The sequence below is a fragment of the Gastrolobium bilobum genome, unplaced genomic scaffold, assembly GCF_033153095.1.
Source record: "Gastrolobium bilobum isolate Gb01-03AN ecotype WA unplaced genomic scaffold, APGP_CSIRO_Gbil_v1 utg889, whole genome shotgun sequence".
In the NCBI taxonomy this organism is placed as follows: domain Eukaryota; kingdom Viridiplantae; phylum Streptophyta; class Magnoliopsida; order Fabales; family Fabaceae; genus Gastrolobium; species Gastrolobium bilobum.
In genome coordinates, this window is record NW_026898706.1 from 542,737 (window position 1) to 568,479 (window position 25,743).

At 34.7% G+C, this 25,743-nt stretch overlaps 3 protein-coding genes across 5 annotated transcripts; 1 reads left to right on the forward strand and 2 right to left on the reverse strand.

Annotated features, from left to right (window-relative positions):
- The first annotated feature begins 340 nt into the window (after positions 1 to 340).
- LOC133318508 (long chain acyl-CoA synthetase 6, peroxisomal-like) lies at positions 341 to 13,914 on the forward strand. Of its 3 annotated transcripts, XM_061520505.1 has the most exons (24): positions 341 to 570; positions 1,501 to 1,561; positions 1,649 to 1,726; positions 1,859 to 1,930; positions 2,026 to 2,107; positions 2,199 to 2,304; positions 2,402 to 2,478; positions 2,847 to 2,891; positions 2,975 to 3,061; positions 3,339 to 3,428; positions 3,558 to 3,637; positions 3,732 to 3,825; positions 4,430 to 4,518; positions 4,613 to 4,701; positions 5,385 to 5,514; positions 5,610 to 5,728; positions 8,269 to 8,392; positions 8,482 to 8,568; positions 9,238 to 9,341; positions 9,458 to 9,543; positions 12,781 to 12,867; positions 12,961 to 13,047; positions 13,140 to 13,268; positions 13,889 to 13,914. In XM_061520505.1, the coding sequence occupies exons 1-23, from the start codon at positions 444 to 446 to the stop codon at positions 13,233 to 13,235; spliced, it is 2,097 nt and encodes a 698-aa protein (XP_061376489.1). In that variant the 5' UTR covers positions 341 to 443; the 3' UTR covers positions 13,236 to 13,268; positions 13,889 to 13,914. The 3 variants fall into 3 exon arrangements, with proteins under 3 accessions (XP_061376489.1, XP_061376490.1, XP_061376488.1); XM_061520506.1 differs by lacking the exon at positions 13,889 to 13,914 and having other exon boundaries at positions 1,498 to 1,561; positions 13,140 to 13,584; XM_061520504.1 differs by lacking the exon at positions 13,889 to 13,914 and having other exon boundaries at positions 13,140 to 13,584.
- An 880-nt stretch (positions 13,915 to 14,794) lies between these two features.
- Positions 14,795 to 18,993, reverse strand: LOC133318510 (sugar transport protein 13-like). The gene is made up of 5 exons (XM_061520509.1): positions 18,858 to 18,993; positions 17,480 to 17,805; positions 16,430 to 16,554; positions 15,609 to 15,900; positions 14,795 to 15,484 (listed from the first exon to the last, which is right to left on the reverse strand). Exons 1-5 carry the CDS (start codon positions 18,991 to 18,993, stop codon positions 14,795 to 14,797), a joined length of 1,569 nt encoding a protein of 522 aa, XP_061376493.1.
- Positions 18,994 to 23,712: 4,719 nt separating this feature from the next.
- Positions 23,713 to 25,084, reverse strand: LOC133318558 (mavicyanin-like). Its single transcript, XM_061520570.1, has 2 exons — positions 24,892 to 25,084; positions 23,713 to 24,193 (listed from the first exon to the last, which is right to left on the reverse strand). Exons 1-2 carry the CDS (start codon positions 25,058 to 25,060, stop codon positions 23,817 to 23,819), a joined length of 546 nt encoding a protein of 181 aa, XP_061376554.1. The 5' UTR covers positions 25,061 to 25,084; the 3' UTR covers positions 23,713 to 23,816.
- Positions 25,085 to 25,743: the final 659 nt, after the last annotated feature.

Genomic DNA, 25,743 nt, shown 5'->3' on the forward strand with positions numbered 1-25,743 from the left:
GAACAGTTATAAAAAATAATAATAAGAGGTGATAAACTTACTTAGTCATAAATATAATCTCTTAGTTCTAAAGAATGGATGTGATAACCTCTTAGTTATTTATATTTTTTAATATACTTTTTTTCTCTTCACGTTATTAAAAAACACTAGGCAAGAAAACGAGATAAAAAGCTATTACATAATGGCAATGAATTCTGTTTTCAGCGCAGGAGAATTATGTTTTGAAAATAATATAATTTTATGTAATTTAAAATGAAAAATATTTTTCTCATTAATAAAAAGGGAAATATTCAAATGCATGTACCATGGAGCACGCTTCGTCAATCAAGCATGATAAAGTTCTTCATTAACTACATTGTGTCTTTCTTCTAAATCTTGTTTCCCTTTAAGAAGACAAACACACACCAAAACGCCACCCGGAGATTGTCGTTCGTTCCAATCTCATGGATCACACACCTGCTGCGCAACGTCGTCTCAGAGCCATTCACTCCCACCTCATCGCCACCGCCACCGCCGACGATTCTCCCTCCTACCTCCGATCTAATCCAACCGCCGGCGAGTTCTTCTCCGGTACTCAATCTTCACCAGTTTTATCCTTGCAATTGCGGGGCTCACTTGGGAAATTGGATGAATGAGTATAGGATAGAACAGGGGAATGAATGTTCTCACGACTCACATCACCACATGCGAAACGATATCAGTCGGTCATAGACAAATCATTGATGAGAGAGAGAGAGAGAGAGAGAGAAAGTGTTGGGAGAGAGTGAGAAAAGATAACCGCTAATTTATTGACATGAGAGGATTCTTTCTGGACATGATAGTGGTGTAACTGTGTGGAGGATCCGATTCTGTTTTTTATTGTTTGTGGATGAATGTGATTTGTCGTTTTTGAATTTGGACTTGGAGGCAAAGAAAAAAAAGTGCGGATTTGTTTAGTCCATTTACGTTGGCGACCTAAGCTAATCACATCACTAATTTTGATAGATAATTGTTAATCAACTGTGATTATTACCTGTTAATCAATGATGTGATTGACCTATTGCACCAATTCTAGGTGTACTAGGTTTATGAAAGTATTTCTTGAATTAATAAATTGGCATGGAGTGGAGTCTGACATAATAAATTTTTTTTGCTCCTCCATCTCTCTGAATTCTGTTCAGATTCATTTTACATTTTTTGGAGTCAATGGGAGGAGCTAAGATCAAATTGGAATGTCATTTATCATTATTTGGTAACACATTCTGGAGTTTTTAATTAAGGGAAATGAGTTTAGAAATGGCAGACTGTCCTAATTCTATGACCACTATTGATCACATTACTCAAAGGTTGATTATATTCATAATGCTGACATTTCTTGAACTTTACTAACAACTGCTGAATTTTTTATAACCATTGACTAATGAATCTTTTCATATGCATGGCTTATTGGTATTATTACATTACCTTCTTCTTGAATTTACTTGCTTTAGTTATGAATTTCTGATCTTTACTTCTGAGCAGAACAAGGGTACAGTGTTGTACTCCCAGAGAAATTGCAGACAGGAAAGTGGAACGTATATAGGTATACCTCTTCCAATGTTCTTAATCTCAATTGTTATACGTCATTCTAGGGCCAAGTCTCTGATATTATTTTGATTCTTTTTGGCAGATCTGCACGTTCTCCTCTGAAGCTGGTGAGCAGGTTTCCAGATCATCCTGAAATTGGTACACTGCATGATAATTTTGTGTGAGCATTACTCCTTTTTCTCTGCAAAATTTTATTTTCAACTTGATAAAATTGATGAGCAATACTTTAATAAGGATTTACTTTTCATGCCTGAGAAATTGATATGTATTTTATCAAACTCTGTAATAATAGGCGCTCAGTTGATACTTTTCAAGACTGCAAATATCTGGGAACCCGGATCCGCATTGATGGAACAGTTGGAGAGTAAGCAGCTCAGTTATCAGTCTATGATCTTGATTTTCCATTCAAATTTATTTTACATCCTACTCATCATTTCCATTCTTCCTGCACTCTTTAAGGTACAAATGGATGACATATGGAGAAGCAGGTACTGCTCGGTCTGCAATAGGTTCTGGTTTGATTTATTATGGAATCCCAAAGGTGAATGCTAGATTATGGTTATATGATTGATTATTATTTTATTTTTTACACATAAAATCATCTAACCAATAGTTTACATGTTCATTTGCAGGGCTCCAGCATTGGGTTATATTTTATTAACAGACCTGAGTGGGTCATTGTTGATCATGCTTGCTCTGCGTACTCATACATATCGGTGCCTTTATATGATACTCTTGGTATATTGTCTATAATTGATCTAGGAATTTTTTTCTTCTTCATATTTACCTTGGCCTAGCCTTTAGATTTAACAGCAAGAAAATGCTTGCTCTGTAGGGCCTGATGCTGTCAAGTATATTGTTGATCATGCTGTTGTACAAGTTATATTTTGTGTGTCTCAAACATTAAATTCAGTAAGTATCTGTGAGCTTCAACTTAAACTCAATATGGCATACCCTTTCTATTATCTTCATATTGAGTACTATAGAATCATTAGTTCCCTTTTTGATGTCTCTGTGTGAGCTTGATGCATCCCCATATGCAAATACTCTGTATTAAGTATATTGAGTCTAAATCATTGTTTTTTCAATAACCTTTCTCACTCATCAGTAGTCACTATTATCTATAGAATTGGAACTTAAGAATTTTTATCCCAAATTCCCATTCTCCTTAGCAATCAAGTTTCAGTTAAAGCTTATAATTTTATATTACTTTTTGTTATCATAATATACAAAGTCGCTGAATATGTTATGTGGATGATAACGTCTTTATTTTGGTGCAGTTGATGAGCTACTTGTCTGATATTCCAACTGTACGTCTAATTGTGGTATGTGTGAATTTATGGCTTATGTTTGCAATTACATGTTCTTTCACAAAGTAAGTCCAGGCTTATCTTTAGTTACTATGCAGGTGGTTGGAGGTATGGATGATCAAATTTCATCACTACCATCATCAGCTGGAGTCCAGGTTATTACATATTCAAAGCTACTCAATCAGGTAATCTAATTGTTTTCTGTCAAAAAATGTTGATTTTATGGAGCAACAGATAGTGTGTTCATATTATATTATATTATATTATAGGCTTCCCTGGATTAGTTAGGAAGTGTCACTCATGTTGTGCTCTATCTATCTATCTATCTATCTATCTATCTATCTATCTATCTATCTATCTATCTATCAGTTTTAAGTCTCTTTGTAAATGGTGTTGCAATTGATTTGATCTGCTGCTATTTAATATATTTCTTACCTCATTGTTTGTGCGATTTGGATTTAGGGGCTTAGTAATCTTCAGCCCTTTTTCCCGCCAAAACCTGATGATGTTGCAACCATTTGCTATACAAGTGGTACAACTGGAACCCCAAAGGTGCGTAGGTTCTTATAAAATTGTGGTTTACTTTTCTGGGTGGTATATTATTCCCCTAAAATGATTGCTTTGCTTATAGTAGCTATATAAAATACTTCTTCATCTTTCTGTTCAATAAATTCTGGTCAGGGTGCTGTCTTGACTCATGGAAACTTTATTGCAACTGTTGCTGGGTTCTCTCTAAATGATAACTTCAAGCCTTCGGATATGTGAGTTCATTTTAAATGTATACAATATTTGTTAATGTTTTTGGCTGTGATATTTTTTTCTAATGTCTTTACCTTAATTTCTTTTGATTTTCAGTTATATATCCTATCTCCCTTTGGCACACATTTATGAACGAACAAACCAGGTCAATGTAGTATATACTGGCATTGCAGTGGGATTCTACCAGGGGGTGTGTCTTAAACAAAATATGCTTCTTTCTTCCTTTTATTTAGCATATGTCTAATCATTTTAAATGTGCTTATGCTTTTCTGAAAAATTAATGTGTTATAATTGCTGCTTTAGACTTGTATTGCATGGATTTGGTGCTTATAGCTATTTAGTTTTAAAATAAGATAGAAATAAAGATTTCTCTTATATTATACTGTAGTTTAAGGAGCTCATATAAATTTTTATGAGGCCAGCATATTTACATTTTCATACTTGCCATTTCATGAAATGCTGCATTGATTGGTAAAAAGATTTCTGTACGAATAACAATATTTTAAATAAGTCTCCTTGGGTTTTGTATGGATTTTTTTTGTCCATGCATGGATTCAACCTAGTATGTAAATTTTCTGAATAATAACTACCTTTTCTGCCTGACTGTTAAGCTGTCTTATCAGGTAATTTAATCTGATTTGAGTAATATACTTTAGTGTCCCAAGCTAACTTGTCAAACCAAGGCACTACCTTATGTGATGTGTTAAGGTAGATTTTGCTGTGATTAATTTTATTTCAGTATATTCTGTAATATTTTCAGATAAGCCTAACATCTTTTTAACATTTGCATGCAGGATACTATGAAATTAATGGATGATCTAGCTGTTCTAAGACCTACCATCTTCTGTAGCGTTCCTCGGCTTTATAATAGAATATATGCTGGGTAGATTAATTATACATTTATACTGTACTTTTTAGAACTGTTCATTAGCTTCTTTTATGTTCATTGTGCCATTCAATTGGATATTTTTTGGCAGTATTATTAATGCTGTTAAAACATCCGGTGGTCTGAGGGAGAGGCTATTTAATGCTGCCTACAATGCTAAAAGGCAGGCATTATTGCATGGTAAAATGTGTTCACAATGAGCTATCTTTTGCGTAGGATGCATTTATATAGTTATTTTACCTCATTTATTTATTATGATATGTACGTGATAGCTGTTGTACCCTAAACATTTATCCTAATGTCCCACTCTTCATTCGTTGATGAAACTACCCTTGATAGGGAAATAAGTTGCTGCTAAACTTGTGTTGTAGTTGGAAAGCACTATTCTCTTCATATATTGATAAAATATTAGCAGTAGTGAAGTACTGTTTTCTAGATTTTAGCATTTTTCTGCGCTTGCTGTAGCACTGCTTAAAATTCTGGGCATCAGCAGTAAAATTTATGCTTCTTTGTGTTCAGGTTTTTTTCTTTGTATTGAGTTAAATATGATAAACCAACAGCTATAGTATGGCTCTGATTGTTTAAACAAAATTTTGTTCTAAGATCAATCCTGGTTTCCCAGGAAAGTATAAAACAAGTTTGTTATCTTAGTTAGGCATACTTGTTGTAGTAGTTTGTAATGTTGTGTATCTCTGTCAATTCCAACTTTCTATGGACAAATAGCTTGAGGTTCAACTTGAGCTTATAATCAAGTGTTTCTGATTTCTTATATTGTTTGGAAAACATGTTATTTCTCAGGAAAATTCAGTTTTGAAAGAATTCACAATAACAATGAATTACATCCATTTTATCATTTGTTTCAGGCAAGAACCCATCTCCAATGTGGGACAGATTAGTTTTCAATAAAATAAAGGACAAGCTTGGAGGAAGAGTTCGTCTTATGGTGTCAGGTGCCTCACCTTTATCACCTGATGTCATGGAATTTTTAAGGATGTAAGTTTTGCATAATATTGGAGTTTATATTGCTAGAGAGGATTGTCCTTCTCTTATTATTATTTTTAATTAATTTTTTTCCTGGTATTTTACAGCTGCTTTGGTGGTCGAGTGACTGAAGGATATGGAATGACTGAGACTACTTGTGTTATAACCTTAATTGATGAGGGTGACAATCTTGGTGGTCATGTTGGCTCTCCTAATACAGCTTGTGGTGAGTACTTAGTATGAATTTCACATCACATAGCTGGCTGTACGTTTATGTTTAACCTGCTTGATCTTAACTGTCAGGTAATGCCACATAGCAACCAACTTGATCATGAAATGGTCAAAATCTAATTTATTTTTTTAATTTTAATTGCAACATCCCATCATTTGTGGTTATTTTAAATGTTCTTCTTCTTTGCCTTGGTACTGACTTTAAGGGATGGGCTGTTTTCTTTGTTTGATATGCTGTTCTATAAAAATGTTAGCTAAATTCTTGACTCAGCCTTCATGCCTAATTTATGCATGCTAACGGACTGCTGAGGTGTTTTTTTATATGGGTTTCCACGTAGTTCAGTTTTATTTTTGTCTTTTGTTAGAAATATAAATATAAAAATAATTCATGTGCGACCTAACACTTTAAATGCCTGAGAGTTGGTTCATGATATGGTATTGGAGCCTCTATGATCAAGTGGTCTAGACTTCAACCTTTGTTATCCCTATTCTTCTAATAAATATTGTGGGATTTTTTGCACAGGATAGGTGGGTCTATGTATTGTCCACCCTTCAAGTCCAAAGAGCTCTTGTATGTGGGGGTGGGTTAGAAATATGAATATTGAAACCATTCATGTTTTAAACCATTGGTGATGGTAATCTTTGTATGCTGCCTTACCGTTGTATATGTGCAAAGAGACTATTTCCTGAATTCGAACCTGTAACCTTTCAATCACAGTTGAGCATTGATAGAGCAAATGTAGCAATTGCCAAGGAAGGCAATTAGGGAGCAACTACTGAGCTCACAGGTGCAAGTATACACATTAAGTAATAAAGGGAGTATTGATGTTCTAGATTATCATTTCGACAGAAAAAGTGCGTAAGTCAAATAATAGAAGTTAGTGTATGGGAAAAACTGGAAATGATGTTAGTAGACAGATTAGGAGAAATTTTGTATCGGGAACTGGGAGCAAAAAATTAGAACAAGTGCATCAAAGTGTAAATGCAGAATATTAAATATTTTTGAGTTTTCCTTGTCAATAAACACTTACACTGAAATTAAAATCAACACAATTAAAATGAAGTGAAATAAGATGAAGAAAGGCTAGAGCATACGTTCCCCAAAACCAGAATCAATGAGCTAACCAAGCATCTTGAAGCAGAAATGGATTGTTACTCAGGTTTGCTTATGTGTTAGGACAGATTCCTCTCATACTAATCTTGCTCCCTGGAATTCCATCTCACAGATTCCTCTCGTAAAATGAAATTGCTAGAGTGATTTTCAGATCAAAAACCAATTAACGAGTATGTGTTATACCCTGTTCCTAGAGCAACTTGTGAGCAAAAGCTAAAGAGCTAGTACGACAACAAATGACCTAAAACTGTGTTTCAGAAATTGCACCTTTCCAGGAGCCAACTTTTAGACTGGTTGAATGAGGTCAGTCACCTCAGCAAAAAAAAAAAATCAGAATTCGGTCCACAATCCATTGCTAAAAGTTCTTGAACTAAAACATCTAGAATAAGTACTAGTACATTCCAACCATAAGAGATTTAGCTCATGATATGGAGCATGACTAAATTTAAAACAGAAAGACGAGAGAAATGAAACAGAGACATTACAAAGTTTGTCCTATTTCAATCCTTGAACTGATGAAACAAAAATAAAAAGTACGTTCTGGAGAATGCAAAAATTAAAGCTTGTAAAATGGAACAATGGTGGAGGAAGAAGAAGATGGAGAATTTGAATGGATGGATTCCCTATCAGCTTCTCTTTCCTTTTTCTTTTATATCCTCCCTACTCTCTTCATCCTTTCACGCTTTTCTTAATTAGTAGCCCCCATGACACCTTTTCCTTGCGTTGGTTGAGCATGTTCCACTTCTAATAGTTTTTCTCTCCCCTCCAGGCTGGAAAACATGCAAGAAAAAGCTTTCTTTTGTATTCTTCCTTGTCACACTACTAATGTGGTCCCTTGTGAAGGCCTTTTGTCTTCCTTTTTAAGCAGGCTCGTTGATTTGGGCTCCTCCCTTGTTTTTAATTCCTTTTCCTTGTATTTTTCCTACATAATGTAAAAATGAACAAGTAAGAGGCCCAAATCGACTTCTTAGAAATTGGAAATAAATTGCACATAAACAACCCAAATCTCATAATGCTAGTTGCTCCTCCCCAAAATAAATAACAAGTGGCAAATTACTTCAAATCAACACAAAGTCTACCTAATATAGATATTAAACAGGGGAAATTAATTGAGAATTAAGCCAAGATAAATCTCCAAATTATGATCTATCAAGTATCTTTACCACTCTTAAAATCATTCATGTTTAACAATTTTAAATTTTTGTGAGAGTTGGTTCATGACATCATTCAAAGAATCTGAATTATGACCTGATAAAAAATGTGAAATTTGATAATAATCATAAAAAGAAGAGGGATTTGAAAACCTTTTTCTACCTGTCCCCTCCTAATTTGAAAAGAATATAAAAGATGTAGTTTTATTTAGTTTATTTTGGTTGTCGATTGTGATGCCTAGTGCTAAGAGTTTTGTTCTTTCATGTCAGAGATAAAACTTGTAGATGTTCCAGAAATGAACTATACATCTGATGATCAGCCGAATCCCCGTGGTGAAATTTGTGTCAGGGGTCCCATTATTTTTCAAGGTTATTACAAAGATGAAGCTCAGACGTAACCACCTTGCCTGTTCTGTGGTTCTTATGAATGAAATTTACCCTGTCCTGTTTAAAATGTACCTGAATTTGAATCAAATTGAGCAGGAGAGAAGTCATTGATGAGGAGGGATGGCTGCATACAGGAGATATTGGGACGTGGTTACCTGGTGGACGACTCAAAATTATTGATAGGTGAGATAGCACTAGCCTGTTTGGATAGGCTTTTTTTTCTTCAAAAGTTGCTTTTTTTAAGAAAAAAAAACACTTCTTGAAAAAAGTCTGTTTGGATACCTGCTTTTAAAAAAAGCAGAAGTCATAAAAAAAGTCAAAAACCTACTTTTTTTTGGAAGCTGAAAATTTTAGCTTTTAAAAAAAAATAAAAGTCAAAAGCTAAATATTTTTTTCAAAAATCAAATATTTTTAAAAAAATCTAAATAGCTATAACTTTTATAGAAAGTACTTTTAAAATAAGGAAGTGATAAAAAGGACTTTTTTAAAAAGTCAATACAAACGCACCATAGTCCATATTATTTAATAAGAAACATGGCTTCTTAAAGTACCATCCATATATAAATTGATACTGTCCCTGTTTAATTCATCTGGCCGCAAGTGTGTTCTGCTCAATGAGTATACTTCCCTGGCATTTTAGAGTGAACTTACTATCTTCTGTGGGTGCTTTGTTCATTGAGTGCTATTGTAATAACACTTGTAACTGTATACTGCCTCCATTTAACTTCTATATATTAGCAAGATGAACTAGAAACACGACCTCTAGCTTCCTGTTTACTTTCTCAGCACTCTTTTTACAACATTGGCTGAATTTTTCAAGCATATGAATCAAAGATTTTCATTTCATTATAGGAAGAAGAATATCTTTAAGTTGGCACAAGGCGAGTACATTGCTCCAGAAAAGATTGAAAATGTATATGTCAAATGCAAGTTTGTGGCACAGTGCTTTGTATATGGTAAGGAAATGAGTCATTCTTACAAATTCGATGTGTGCGCCTGCAGTCCTTTGTGTCTCTCTAGTCTCTTCCTTTATCCCTCTACAACTTGCTTATGCTTCTTTTTCCTTTTATAGGTGATAGCCTAAATTCTTCTTTGGTAGCTGTTGTCTCGGTGGACCATGATGTCTTGAAAGCATGGGCTGCTTCAGAAGGCATAATGGTAGATTAAACTTTTTTGTTGTTCTAATCTTCTAATTCACATCCATTGGCTCGTAAGGCGTTTTCTTAACTGCTATGAGAAAAATTGATATCTCTGCTTTGTAGACATTGTGCAATTTTGCTAAGTTCATGCTCCTCTTGACTGTTTATTGACTTCCTGTTGAATATGTCTCTCTCAAAACCTTGCAATGAATTATACTTTTAGTAGATTTACAATTCAGGATAACCTAACGTTAGTTTGTAACTTGATTAAATGTTTAAAAATATTTGGTGATGGTTATTTGCCCTAGTAAAACTAAGTTTTAAGCACTGTCTATTTTCTCAATATTATGAGTAATCTAATTTTCACTTCACAATCATACTTATTTTCCAAACTATATTGTGGACTAAAGAGTAATATAAGTAAAATAGACAGTAACTTTGAATCAGATTTCTTTAGTCCACAATATAGTTTGGAATATAAGTATGATAACGACTTACTCTTAACTTTGTGAAAACAACATCATCACATCAACATCAACAACACCTTTATCCCAAATTAATTGGGGTCGGTGGTAGATGAACCCAAATGAAAGATACAAAGAGGTTGAAAAAAAAGAAACATAAAAGTAAAAATAAAAATAAATAAATAGAATAGTAATAATATATATATATATAAATAAAAGTAAAAAAGAAAGGGAAAAGAAGAAGAGGGGAAGGGGAAATGAAGGGAAAAAGGACTAAAAAGGGACCATTTGGAACATAGGAATAACAACAGGTCTAACCCTCCACCATGCTTATAGCTTTTCTCCATTCCGTTCTAAGGCATATACCGTCCGCCAATCTATATCCCACTCCATTAAGTCTTGTTTTACTACCTTCCCCCAAGTAAGTTTCGGTCTACCTCTACCTCTTATTGTGTTGAGCTCTTGGTAACAAATTTCTGTTCTTACGGGAGCATCCAGGGGCCTTCTCATTACGTGCCCAAACCACCTCAATCTATGTTCTCTCATCTTCTCAGCCACTGGTAGTACTCTTACCTTTCGTCGAATATCTTCATTTCTTATCTTATCCATCTTCGTATAACCACACATCCACCTTAACATCCTCATCTCTGCTACTCCCATTTTATGCTCATGTTGCCTATGTGCGGGCCAGCATTCAGCTCCATATAGCATTGCAGGTCTTACTGCTGTTTTATAGAATTTTTGTTTTAACTTAAGGGGGATTTTGCGGTCACACAAAAAACCAGATGCACTGCGCCATTTCATCCACCCTGCTCTGATTCTATGATTTACATCCTCATCAATCTCTCCACCTTTTTGCAAAATGGAGCCCAAGTATTTAAAAGCGTCTTTCTTGGGTACCTCTTGACCACTTAGATTCACGGGATCTTGGTCTACGTCTCTTACCAGAGAGAACTCACACTTCAAATACTGAGTCTTGCTTTGACTTAATGTGAATCCTTTAGATTCCAATGTGCTTCTCCACAATTCGAGTTTTCTATTAACACCTTCCTTGCTCTCATCAATAAGCACAATATCGTCTGCAAAAAGAATACACCATGGCATTTCCTCTTAAATATCTTTTGTTAGTTCATCCATAACTAAGGTAAAGAGATAAGGACTTAGAGCCGACCCTTGGTGTACACCTACCGTGATAGGGAAATAACTTGATGTTCCGTTACAAGCTTTCACACATGTAGTAGCCCCATCATACATATCCTTGATTGCCTTTACATACTTTGATGGTACCTTTTTCTTCTCCAGAACCCACCATAAAACTTTCCTTGGAACCCTATCGTATGCTTTCTCAAGGTCTATGAACACCATATGTAAGTCCTTCTTCTTTTCTCGATATCTTTCCATTAGTTGTCGCATCAAGAAAATGGCTTCCATGGTACATCTTCCTGGCATAAATGCAAATTGATTTACAGAAACCTTGGTATCTCTCCTCAAGCGATGCTCAATAACCCTCTCCCACAACTTCATAGTATGGCTCATTAGCTTAATGCCTCTATAGTTTGAAAAATTCTGTATATCTCCCTTGTTTTTGTAGATAGACACAATCATACTTTTCCTCCATGGATTAGGCATCTTATTAGTCTGGAGAATCTTATTGAAAAGATTGGTCAACCATTTTATTGCCACATCCCCCATGTCTCTCTACACTTCAATAGGGACACCATCAGGTCCCAAGGCTTTATTGGTCTTCATCCTCTTTAAAGCCTCCTTAACTTCATGTGTATTAATTCTGCGTACAAATCTTCTATTCAAATCATCATAAGCGTCCTCCAAGTCCACCTCGCTTATATCTCCATCCCCATTAAATAGCTTGTTGAAGTAGTTCATCCATCTTTCATTTACATCTTCATCTCTCACCAAAAGTTTTTGATTTTCATCCTTGATGCATCTAACTTGGGTGAGGTCTTTACTTTTCTTATCCCTTATTTTTGCAAGTTTATATATACTTTTTTCACCATTCTTGCTCTTGAGATTTTTATACAAATCAGCGAAAACCTTGCCTCTAGCTTCTTGCACTGCTTTCTTTGCATTTTTTCTCGCCAATCTAAACTTTTGCAAGTTCTCTTCACTGGGACTTTTATGCAAAGATCTAAAGCACTCCTTCTTATGTTTAATTGCCTCTTGAAAGAAAATTATTTGGCCTAGTAAGTTTGGGACTTGCATGTACTTTTGCTTGCTAATAGTTGTACCTGAAATAGTGTGAACAATTACTCTTTAACCTACTTTTATTTGATAGCTGATCATACGATTGTATAAACTACATATATTTGATATGGCATGGTCCTAGAAGAAATTACTTCTGGGTCAATTATGGTGCTCTGTTGTGGTTCTTTATTTTTGCTCCTTTTTTTTATGGCATAATTTTAAGTAACAAATAGGCTCTGTTGTGGTGCTTTGCACCTATTTTTCACCTGCGGTTCTTTATTCATAATCGTATGTTGGTTCTTTTATATTTAATCTTAGTAAATTATATGTCATCCTTTGAGGCTTGACAAAATTTCACGTTGAATTTATGTAAACCATGTGGAGTTTATAATATGTTAAATCTAAAAATAAGGCAGGCCTCTGTGTAATTTTGAAATCAAGTAGGTAGAATTCTTTATTTTAATCAAATTTCCAGGGAAGTTCATGAAATTTACTCTAATTATTTTATTTTGTTCCGATTTGTTAGTATTGATTTAGGAAAGGAGTCTGCTACAATAACTAATACTCTGTTTTGTGGGCATGGGGTGCAGTATAATGATTTAGCACAACTTTGCAATGATCCAAGAGCAAGGGCAGCTGTCTTGGCTGACATGGATGCTCTTGGACGAGAGGCTCAGGTAAGTTATTCATATGTTGTTACGGGCTTACTTATAATTTCACCTCATCTTTAATACTATTAAAATTCTTTATCTTTATTTGATTCCCTTTAGCTTAGAGGTTTTGAATTTGTAAAAGCTGTCACTGTGGTGCTTGAACCATTTACGATGGAAAATGGTCTTCTGACCCCAACATTCAAGGCAAGCTTTGAGTCCTCAGATTATATATTTTTCATTTCAACCTGTTATGTTGCAGTATATAATTTTTTGTGTACATGCATTTATCATTTCAGGTTAAGAGGCCTCAAGCCAAGGAATGCTTCTCAAAAGCGATATCTGACATGTACAGTGAGCTCTCAGCAACTGATTCTTCTCAGAAAACGTTGTGAGATTGAGGGTCTCCCTCCTCCACACCACAACAGGTCTTGGACATCTTTCTAACCAAAAATAATTAAATAAAAAATTAGAGATAAAATAAAGACACTTGATTAAGCTCTGCTCATCGTAAACTTCAAGTATTCGCCTCGTAAGGTGACTTGGCAGAAGCATCCAATGGGAGCGATCCTGCAACTTATTGTTATATTTTTTTTCATAAAAATAATGCTACATTCCGGCTAACATTCGTAGTGTTCTCTAGCTTCCAATTCTTTAAGATCAAATTACCTTAGTGATTTTTTTAATTAATTTATTTGTAATTTTGATTTTTTCTTCTTCTTATTTATGGATATGTACTCATTCAATGGCATTTTTAATATATTTATTTCTAATCTTGTTTTTAATATTTGATTGAATTGGACGATAATGTAGTGTTTTATTTTGACCGTGAAACAAAATTAAATTCAAATATTAAATAATTAACCATTATAATATTGTCTTTGGAAACCAAAAATCAATGCCCAAATCTTAAATGGAATGGCTAAAGTTATTCATTTGTTGTCATCCTTTCATATATTTCCTCTAGAGTTTAGGAGTGCCCGTGCCTTGGTACAAATGTCAAATAAACCAGTTATCAATATCATCAACCTACAACCATCATTTGCAGAGCACGCTTTGCTGTGTTACCTGGACCCCACGAGGCTCCTACTGCAACAATAGGAGCTGTGTTGAGATCAGAGTTGTAAGCACTCATCCTCTAACTTTACTCTCTCTCTCTCTCTCTCTCTTTTTTTCGTTTTTTTGTTAGGACTAAACAAGGAAAGGTTAATAATAACAGATAAGCTTGTGTGCACCAATTGTTGTATTTTTATTTGTAACAAATAATTGGTGAGTGTCATCATAATGGCAACCACCATATATTGTTTCCCTTTGGTGATCACATTGCTTTGCACATGACAGAAGCATTAAGTATATAGCACTCGCTTTATACAACCTCCAATTGAAAGCTACATTATCATTATTTATGTGCATCCAATTCAGGTGGTGAGCAGTTCTCAAATACAAATAAGGTCTTTTTATTGGTTAAACTTGTTTTCCTTTTAACACCCATTATATATATTAAGGTGCCTGCCATGTAATACATCATGACTCCTCCTTGCATTCTTGATTACCAAGCTTGCGTCCAGCTTAATGCTGGTTTACTTATTTGTTAGTTTTACAATATTTTCCACTTCAATCTGAAGCTATTGCATCAGAAATGTTATTCTGCATGTGCTATTCCTTGTTTGCAGGAAGAGAAAAAAAAACTACAAATTAAGGAAACAAACTTGCAAAAACAATTTAAACAAAAGACAAATAATATGCTAGGACTAAGCTCTTATATTATACTTAAAAAAAAAAACCCTAGTATATGTTACATGGCTCGCAAAACAGGATAATTTCCGTGGCATTACAATATTACAGGTATAGGCCACTAACATGGTTAGATGTAATAACCAAATCTAACCATGTACTCCATAGAACCTAAAATGCTTATTTATCAAACCAAACTATTGGCCAGGATTCCTCTAATTTACAGCTGAGAAGCCGGATCAAAGCCTTTATCATTGGCTACTTTCTCATCTTTAACATAATCATCTTCAATAAACCTCTTCCACAACCAATGTTGCTTCCACACTCTCTCTGTCATCTCTTCAATGGGGACATTCTTGGTCTCGGGGACCAGGAAAAGCACGAAGGTGGACATGATCAAGACCCATCCAGAGAAGAAAAAGAAGATGCCAAACTTGAAGTGGCAAAGCATAGAGAGGAAGGCCTGTGCAATGACAAATGTGAAGAGCAAGTTGACACAGACAGTGACACTTTGCCCTGCTGAACGAGTCTCCAATGGGAATGTCTCACTAGGGATTAACCAACCAAGAGGACCCCATGACCATGCAAATGCAGACACAAAAATGCACACCATAACAACCACCAACGCTGCAAAACCCTTTGAGAGATCCTCAGAATGGTCTTTAACCTTGAATCCTAGTATAACCGCTACCACCATTTGAGAAAAGAACATCTGAACACCAGCTTCCAATAACAGCATTCGACGTCCAAGTTTGTCCACTGAATAGATTGAGACCATAGTTGCGAGGACGTTAACAGCACCAGTAATCACAGCAGAGTAGAGGGAAGCATCATTCTTGAATCCCAGTGTGTTGAAAAGAACTGGAGCATAAAACATGATGGCATTGATGCCAGTGAATTGCTGAAAAATCTGTTTTTTTGAACACCCAAATGGAACAATAAGATCAATCAGTAAATGTCAATTGAGCACACTGATTCAACTAGCATTTCGTTTCATGTATGTTAAAAAAATGTTAACAGAACATAGCAGTGACCTGGAGGGCAATGGAAATGACAAGTTGGGGTCGGTTCCTGCGTTTGAGGATATTCCTGAAAGGGTGTTTCACTTCATTAGCCACACGACTTGCCTCAACAAGTTCCAAGAATTCAGGTTCAATGTTGTCAGTGCCACGAATCTTTCTCAGAACAGATTTTCCTTCTTCAAAGCGACCACGCTCAATGAGACTGTTTGGGGTGTCCACCACCAATGAAGCTCCCAAGGTAAGGAGCAGTGCTGGGATACCAGCCAAACCCAGAGATACCCTCCAACCCCACCCACCTTTGATTCTGTCGGGACACAACATCAATAATGGTCAGCATCAGCAACAATGAACAATAATAGTCCAAGTTAAAATCAAAACAAAATAAATGGCAGAAGATTCAGAATTCATTTTGTCTACAACAAATTGGCAATTATTTTGCCTCAAAACCAAGTACCTTGCATTTTTTATTTTTTTTATTTTAATCATAGATTACAGGATTTCTTTATAATCCATTGCCAAAATAACATTGACTAATTGTTTTGAAAGCAACATTCTCATGTCCTATTTGATCAATCATTACGCAAATCACATTTCTGGGCCTGGACAATGTGGGCCTTTACCAAGATGGGTTGCTACTACTACTCTGCTAGTGATGCATTCACCTGTGCTTGAATACTGTCAACACAAGGGAGATTAGTTAAGCTTCTGCTGGCTGTTATTTGTTCTATATAAATGTTAAATTTTTAACACACAACTCATCTGATTCATTTCCATTTCCAAAGAACTAATAAATCAAACAAAAGGATGCAACGAGGAGCGCTCAAGTAACATACTTGTTTGTACCGTAGTTGACGAGGTTAGCAAAGAGAATGCCAAAGGTGACATTGAGCTGGAACAGTATATTCAATGCTCCACGTATTCTTGAAGGTGCGATCTCAGAAAGAAAAACTGGCACGGCCTGTCATTGTCAATTTGAAGCAACAAAAATTAGTCAGTTCCAAAAGGTAATTGTTACTAATCTGAACTTGCCTTCTCACATCATTAAAATATTAATCAAATGGTTAAATCTTTCCATTTAAAATTAAATTAAACCAGAATCATGTCATTAAAATATTAATCAAATGGTTAAATCTCTTCCTACATTTTTTATTTATCAAATTATTTATATTTTTGGTCAGATATGTCGGCCATGCATATTCTCTCTAATCTCTATATAAAAGATACATACGCCACGCCTAGTAAAAAGTACAAAACCTAATTTTGTCTTCAACTGATGGACACGAGAATCTCGTGTCAGCTAATTTTGACTTGTAAAACAGGTAACAACGATATATCAAATTGGTAAAAGTATACAATAGACATGTCCAATTAACTAGTATATGCTTTTAAACTCCGTAGAAAACAAAACCTTGATTCTGTTCAGCAAATTATGAAAGGACATTTGTTGGACAAATACGAATAATCCTAAACGTGGCCTAAAATATCTTATCATATACGTGTCAATCACATGTAGAACAGTCAATGAAAAAGGACAACAGTGGCATTTTAATTACTTCCAATAATTATCCTATATATTTATTTTCTCTTTTATTAAAGAAAAAAATAATATTAAAAAGCAATACAATAATAAAATCACACGTACGCTAATCAATGCATATATAAAATAATAAATACTATAAGTTAATTATCACCATATGTGTTTAATTAAAAAAATATATATTACCATATGTAATCTCAAACAAGTTACTTATCGATGCTATATACTAGTTGAGGTAAAAACTTATTTTAAACATATCTTTTGTTTGTACCTTAATTGAATGAATATTATTTTGGTATGATTGAGAATGTTTTAATGTAGTGGGAAAAAGAAAAAAAAAACTAACCTGGTTTGCAAAACCAACACCACAACCAAGTAAGATCCTGCCAATGATGAGCATGGCAAGGTTTTGAGCAGCAGCATTAAAGGTAACTCCACCGATGAAGAATAAGCCTGCTATTAACATGGTGAGTCTTCTACCCAACCTTCGAGTGGTATACGACGCGAAGAAGGTTGCCGTTAAACCCGCAAGGTACAGAGACGACGTGAACAGCTGCAGCCCTTCATTGTCGTATTTGCAGTAGTTGCTTTTTACACCTTCCTCTTCCACTGTCTTTCTAAACACTTCCGGAAAGAACTTCTTCAAGAATGGTGGCATGGATGTCACACCACCTGATTCAAACCCACATCCCCCGTCAATAAAAATAAAATAATAATAACTTGATAATCATTTTTACTATTAATATTGAATGAAAATCTAATAAATAATATTGAATGGAAGCCATTACTTTAATTTAAATTAAATAAAAATAAACTACTTATAGGGTTTATTATTTTTCATGTTATACATGATTAATTTATTTCTTACTACACACATAAAAATATATAGAGTACATATTTCTTTCTTTCTTATTCTCACATAGTCCCTCACAATTTTATATGTGTGTAGGAAATAAATTTTTCTCATATAATATAAAAAACATTAAACTCATACTTATAAGAAAAATATTGTAAATATAACCTAATTAAAAAAAAAAAAGCCATGGATTTAACTAATGCTACAGCACTCCTATTTCATCACGACAAGAGTTTCATTAAGTTGACTACTAAAGTAAAAGGGCATACGAATATATGAGTGATAAGGTAAATAATGGTTTTGAAAATAAATTCACGCACACATCATGTCCTCCCAACCAACCACGTCATAATTCGTAAATTTTTTCGAATATCTTCTCGTGAAAACTAGCATTTTACTTGATGATAAATTGGTTACGTATGAAGTGATCCAAAGGACAAAAAAGAAACTAAAAGGACATAGACATGGTGGCCTACTAGCAGAAAAGGGGACATGCTAGCAGTTTATGTGGTGCTAAGTTGTTGGATTCCCATTACAGAGGGAAGGAACCTAACTTATCACGATCGCTGTGAACACAAATGGAAGACTATTTCAGAAAAATAGATTATATATGAAGATTTCACAATCAATACATAAAAGCAAATAAAAGATTAAAATATTTGAGAATATAAAACTCGTCCCAGTTTTTTTTTTACTCTTTTTTTTTCATTAAATGGATAAAAATATTCGGCCTCTACTTATACATCAAATGCTACGAGAAAATCAATTAAAGATCGAAAGCTTTTTGGTTCTATCTAGATCATCATTGAGTTCAAGAAAACATGCAAAGATTTTATCTTGTTATGTATATGAAAGAAGAAACCATTACCTGAAACGCCGACGTCATATCCAAACATAAGGCCTCCGGTGGCAGCCATTATGCATGAAATGATCACGATCGGAGTTATTTTTGCTTCAAAATCTTTCCCGCCGCCGCCAGTGGTGGTAAAGCCTCCGCCAGCCATGGTTATTTCCGATCAAGGGAGCTAGTCTTTACTTCACTTGTTCAATGCTTTTGTGATCCACACATGCACAGCGCAATCTTGAAAACAGACAAATGTCTTCTAGAATTTAGTACGATACTCTGTTTTTTTGAAGAGAGTATAGATATAAACCCTAAATTATTTGTATTTTAAAAAGTTCACACAATTCTAATACTAATTTTTTAGATAAATAAAATAAGTTATTTATGTTAACACACTTGTTATATTTTGGAGCATTAAGCCACCTTTTCTGCCCACTTCCCACTCCCCCAAAGGATAAATTGACCATGACATGGAGTATCCCTTGAAACCAAATCCATTCTTGCTAAAATATGTCCTCCATATGCAGCCCAAAAATATCGACCATATGGCTAAGTTTATTGGCACATACTACTTATGATACACATTGTCATATTGGATCTTTAATTATTGACCTCCTAAATTGCACATTACAGCACCTGAATGTTGACACTAACGAGGTTTACTATTAATTATATTTATTTAAATACACAACTAAATAAATTACTTAATAACAAAAACAATAACTAGTTGAGATTTTTTACTTTTCTAGTATTTTGAGAAGCAATTCCAAGTAAGGAAAATAAAAAATCATTCTTTATACTAATCAAAAGTCCAGGATTTTGGAGCAGGGGATTGGCACTTTAACAGGGTCATAAATTAATTCTAACCTACGACTAAAACTCTTAAGCCATCATCCATATGCATGTCTTCCACGTTCTCACTCCTTTCCCACTCATTTTGCACATATTGTCCATGTCTCATTTCCCTTTGCCATCTTACCTTGCGCATGACACACATGTGGCTAGGCAATGCCAATTCAACTGATGAGTAACCGATAAGTGGCATCCAAGCCCTTATCTCCGTTTATTACACATGGATTTCAACTTGACACATTACATCTTTTTTTTATTCACCTAGACAACCATTATATGACCAGTAAATCTTTCATTTCGATTGCACTTCCAAAGTATCACACATGACCTCAAACCCTTGAATAGCAATTGATATACTATGCATTTCATATACTTAACTGTGATTAGTGAAGGAAACAATACGCTTGAGCAAGGAGAGAGCGTTGTTGGCCTTCTCCTTTTACCTCCATCACTTCAACTACACAGTGGCACCCACTTTTCTTCATTCCATGTTGGGCATGTAAAAAGCCACAAATTCTCCACCATGGCTAGGTGTTCAGTTTTCTCTGCCTCATATTCTGTTCGTTCCATGGCCCAAAAGAAATAATGAACCAAAGTAATCCCTTCAAGCTTGATACCGGGAAGCCCCTCTGTTCCGACCCGAAGACACATGTTTGGTGTGCAATGTTTGTCCATAGCACTGTCCCCAGCGAAGAACACCAACCCAAGATCAACGTGGCGATTGAGCCACTCATCAGGGCCATTCTTATAGAAGTGTGAAGTGACCCATTGAGCACAATCCATGAATCCTCATAAGCGATGGGAACAAGGTGCTTTGGTGCTCTCGTAGAATAGCATATATAGTATATAAATTAATAGTATATCAATTGATATACTATGCTCCCAAACCCTCAAGCCCTTTTGGCATTCCCTAATTATGCAACCCTTGAATAGCAATTGATATACAACTTCATTGCATGCCATCCATGTGTCCAAGAGCTTTTCCATTATCTTGTGCGCATGCCCTTGACCACTTGTCCCTAAAGAACTCACTTGATGACACCATTCCATTCCCCTATGTCTCGCCTATAACTCTCTTTATTACTCACACTCTGAAGCTATTCTCTTCAATCAACAACCCTCCTCAAGCAAACCGAAGACCAAACTTCCCTCAAGCGAAACCTTCATCTCCTCCCTATTATTTACTCCAACCGAAACGCAACCTTTCATATCTACTGAAGGCGTTTGAACCCTAAATCATAAAAGGCATAAAAAAACCTAAATTTAAAATATTAGGAGTTTCATGAGTGCTTCTACGAAGAAAAAAATCTACAAGAATTAATAACCCCAACAATGTATGTTACAGAAAAAATGATATCAGCTAAAAAACACACAGAGTAGATACTTAAGCGTAATAATGCATAGTGTATAAGCAAGTAAGGAATAAGGATTACATGTTTGCAAGGAACACCAAGCCTCTTCAGTTTGAGGGTGCGAGTGACAAGTACCTTCTGGACCAAGTGCCCCATTCCATTTTGAAACTCTGGTATTCCAACATTGAATGCATTCAACAAACAAACAATCATTTACTCATGTCGATTCAAACCAAAAAGTTAAAATACAAAATAGAAGAAACTAGAAGAAAAGGGGAGGAAATTTTACCAACATAGGAAGAGCTATCGAAGGAGAACCACTATAGGAAAGGGGAAGACTAAACAAATATCGAGCGAGAACCACTAGGGAGAGTGTCTGCAAACAAGAACCACTATGTGACAATGACAATGGAAGAGCTATGAAGAAGAAGAAAGATCGAGGCTTACCATTTGCAAACAGAGATGAAGCTAGGGCTTGCGAAAATGTGGTGGGAAAATGGAATGAACCAATGATATGAGTGGGAAAATAAAGTGAATCAAATTTTATGAGTGCTTATATAATTATATAATTTTAAATTTATTATACGTATATCATATTTTTAAAATATAATGAAAGATAAAATATAACACGAATCTGCAAATCATAAAAAAATAAAAAATAGCATGGTGTTCATCAAAATAGATCTATAAATAAAAATCGAATTAAAATTTCTTTATTTTATATTTAAACATTGTTTCTGAACCCTCTATCACTAAAGGCCACGTAAAGAATAACGTTATTAAATGAAAATGAATGGCGATTACCGGTTGCTAACATTTATGAGGGGAAAGAGGCAATTGCAATTAATTATTTCGCTTTTTGAATTTTAAATTTGATTGACCACTTACCTTCGCATATTATTCATTCAATAACGTTATATACATATTAATTTAAATATTCGTAGGTTACTTTTTTTTTTAAAAAAAAAAAAAAATCATAAGTTTTAACACATTTTTTATATTTTTTATATTTATTTTTAAATGAAAGTAATTAAAAATTAACAAAACTTTTACATGTTTTGTATACACCTCACGCTCACCCTTAGTTGAAGGGGTTTTGAGGTGCAACTCCCACTATAAAAGTCAAACAGAGAGAAAAAAAACAGAGTATACAGAGGGAGGCTAAAGCACTTAGTTCAAGGGATTTCCTGATTGTTCTTAATTCATAACATTTCGAAATTCTCTCAACTTACCTATACTTCTGTATAAATTACCTGAGTAATGGTTGTGAGCCACTGTATTTTTTATTTTTTTTATTAATGCAAAGTCATATCTTTTACTCAGAGTCATAAGTTATAGAAATGTTACTTTTTTAACTAATGCTATGTTTTTAACAAATGTCATACGAATAATAATGGTTTTGAAAATAAATTCACGCACACATCATGTCCTCCCAACGAACCACATCATAATTCGTAATATCATTTCAGGTTAAGAGGCCTCAAGCCAAGGAATGCTTCTCAAAAGCGATATCTGACATGTACAGTGAGCTCTCAGCAACTGATTCTTCTCAGAAAACGTTGTGAAATTGAGGGTCTCCCTCCCCCCCCCCCCCCCCCCCCCCCCACAATTCAACAGGTCTTGGACATCTTTCTAACCAAAAAAATAATTAAATAAAAAATCAGAGATAAAATAAAGACACTTGATTAAGCTATCCTCATCGTAAACTTCAAGTATTCGCCTCGTAAGGTGACTTGGCAGAAGCATCCAATGGGAGCGATCCTGCAACTTATTGTCATATTTTTATTCATAAAAATAATGCTACATTCCGGCTAACATTCGTAGTGTTCTCTAGCTTCCAATTCTTTAAGATCAAATTACTTTAGTGATTTTTTTAATTAATTTATTTGTAATTTTGTTTTTTCTTCTTCTTATTTATGGATATGTACTCATTCAATGGCATTTTTAATATATTTATTTCTAATCTTGTTTTTGATATTTGATTAAATTGGATGATAATGTATTGTTTTATTTTGACCGTGAAACAAAATTAAATTCAAATATTAAATAATTAAATATTATAATATTGTTTTTGGAAACCAAAAATCAATGCCCAAATCTTAAATGGAATGGCTAAAGTTATTCATTTTTGTCATCCTTTCATATATTTCCTCTAGAGTTTAGGGGTGCCCGTGCCTTGGTACAAATGTCAAATAAACCAGTTATCAATATCATCAACCTACAACCATCATTTGCAGAGCACGCACCCCACGAGGCTCCAACTGCAACAAAAGGAGCTGTGTTGAGATCAGAATTGTAAGCACTCATCCTCTAACTTTACTCTCTCTTCTTTTCTTTTTTTGTGTGTGGGGGAAGGAAAGGTCAATAATAACAGATAAGCTTGTGTGCACCAATTTTTATGGTTTCCATCTTTAGAAGACCTTAAACTGTCTGATATATCAGCCTTGTATTAATCCCCCACTATATGTATCACAAAGACAACTAAGTGAGACACAGCAAAATATAAAATTTGCCACAGGAAGGAATTTTGATGTTCATATTTCTATTTCTTTCAACCTACTCTCATGAATTCACCCAACCATAACTCCTAGAAATCCTACATGTAAAGGAAAAATACATTGTAATATAGCTAATATATGTTTTTCTTGTCATTCAAAATAGTTTACAAACGTGCCTACGATGTAGTGTAGGGGAGGGAATAAGACAAATTCCCTTGATCAGTTCCAATACAAGAAGAAAATAAAAAAGGCCCACAAACCAAAGAAAATTTTCCGTATTATTAAGCATAGCTAGAAACAGCAAGAGCAAGGATTGCTATGGTCAAACCCATCATACCAAAGGCTCCCTTTAGAGCAATCAATGAGTTAGCACTGCTAGGAGAAGGTGCAGGTACATTGACCACTGGAACTGTAGGAGAGTTCAAAGCTGATGGAGTAGGTGCCGCTGCAGAAACCCTGAGCACGTTAATATCAACCTTCTGTCCTGCTTGGCAGTGGCCAGGGACGCCACAGAAGAAGAAATGATGACCATAATTGGTTATCTTTATGGAGTCATTGCCTGTGGTGAAGGTGGCAATAGGGGATGACCCATTGCATGACTTGTACATGGCATGCGTCACTCGCATCACATTATGGAACTGGGCATTGTATTCAAATACTGAAAATACAATCACCGACTATTTGAGTTCTTTCTATATTAATAATCATAATTAAGTAAGGACCATGCTTTATAATGATTTTGAGTTGAATGTTTATTAAATATACTATTATTTGTAAGTGGCCAAGGTGAGAGGCCAACCAACAATCTCATTGCATGCTGTTTTGTTTCTTTGTATCCAAAAGAGCTCGTGCAGAGCAACAGAGAACAAAAGGTTAATGCAAGTGGAAGTGGTGGGTCATGCTAGTTTACAACTTCATCATGAAACTGATGTGTAAATGAGTCTTACATACAATAATAGAAAACATAAGAAAACAAAAATCTATGTTGGCGAGTAAAAATTAAGGAGTCTTGTGTAGGGACCTCCCTAAACACATACTTTATCTTAACAACAAAGAGTAGCAAGATTAAAAATAGAAATGCTCGCCATGGAAGTGCATTGGTGGGGCAATTGAGGCAAAAAAATCAAAAAAATGAGAAATTTTAGTTTTCTACAAAAGTTGGACATTGCTAGAAAAGGGTATCATGAAATTGTAAAATGGTGCTACTGTTGTTTGTCTTCTTATCATTCTGAAAAGAGGGCTCAGGACTATTAAAAGGACTTCTCCATTTTCCAAAAAAGTTTGAACTCGTATATCTGCTAACAATGAACAGAAAACAACATAATTACATGAAAAAAACCATGCAATTGGACTTACTGATAGTGTCACCAAATTGGAAGTTCTTGGGAGCAGCCCACTTCCTGTAGTTTATATTGTTAAGGGTAGTCCAGCCAGCAGAGTCCCCAACCTTGTATACCGCTGCATATGAAACCTGAACAGCTATCATCACTATGAACAGAACCACAGCTCTCTCTACCAAAGCCATGGCTGTAAGCTCTAGAGATCCTCCTTTTCCTTGTTTTTTGTGTCTCCTTTTCCTGAGGTTGGGGTCTTTACTCTTTATAGAGCCTTTTGACTACCTATCTTTGAGGGCATTGGAAGTTGGAGAACTTGAAGAATGCCAAAGCTAATTAATAGGTCCCTGTCTCTTTGTTAATAAATTGGTTTGATGAAAGCCTCTTTGCAATTAATTTTCTGAACGACGCGTGGTCAGCATAATCTGATTAATCTCATTGCGTTGATAGTTTGGTTAGTAGTGGGGTTTCTGAGTAATAAGCACTCCTACTTTTTGGCTTTGTACTATTTAAGGTATCTTATTTCAATTAATAGAAATAGCTGATAATTATAATTTACATAATTGAGGTAATATATGTTATGGGTTTTTTGTGCATATATCAAGTGGTAAGAAATTTGTTCCCGTTAACTAGAAATATTGAGTTTGAGCTTTAAGAAGGGAGAAAAAAGTTTTGAAAGAGCTGCCTCCTATAATTGGTCTAATAATATTTGAACCGAACTATTCGAATAACTGATAAATAGATCCAAAAATAAAAATACATAACTGCACAGCAGTCCATGAATTCAACTGTTTTCAATTTTTTTTCCAGTTTTATAATTATATTTACAATAAAGTGAGACAAAATTTTAGGATTGAGATTTTGTTCGGATGTC

What these genes read in the sequence shown, in the direction of transcription:
- LOC133318510 (XM_061520509.1), bottom strand. Translation starts at nt 18,993, where the DNA reads ATGGCTGGCGGAGGCTTTACCACCACTGGCGGCGGCGGGAAAGATTTT. An exon ending in GTGTTGGTTTTGCAAACCAG is followed by an intron (nt 16,555 to 17,479) that starts GTTAGTTTTTTT and finishes TGACAATGACAG; the next exon opens with GCCGTGCCAGTTTTTCTTTC. An exon ending in GTCAACTACGGTACAAACAA is followed by an intron (nt 15,901 to 16,429) that starts GTATGTTACTTG and finishes GTGTCCCGACAG; the next exon opens with AATCAAAGGTGGGTGGGGTT.
- LOC133318558 (XM_061520570.1), bottom strand. Translation starts at nt 25,060, where the DNA reads ATGGCTTTGGTAGAGAGAGCTGTGGTTCTGTTCATAGTGATGATAGCT. An exon ending in CCAATTTGGTGACACTATCA is followed by an intron (nt 24,194 to 24,891) that starts GTAAGTCCAATT and finishes TTGTATTTTCAG; the next exon opens with TATTTGAATACAATGCCCAG.
- LOC133318508 (XM_061520506.1), top strand. Translation starts at nt 444, where the DNA reads ATGGATCACACACCTGCTGCGCAACGTCGTCTCAGAGCCATTCACTCC. An exon ending in TGTCTCAAACATTAAATTCA is followed by an intron (nt 2,479 to 2,846) that starts GTAAGTATCTGT and finishes ATTTTGGTGCAG; the next exon opens with TTGATGAGCTACTTGTCTGA. An exon ending in GTACAACTGGAACCCCAAAG is followed by an intron (nt 3,429 to 3,557) that starts GTGCGTAGGTTC and finishes AATTCTGGTCAG; the next exon opens with GGTGCTGTCTTGACTCATGG.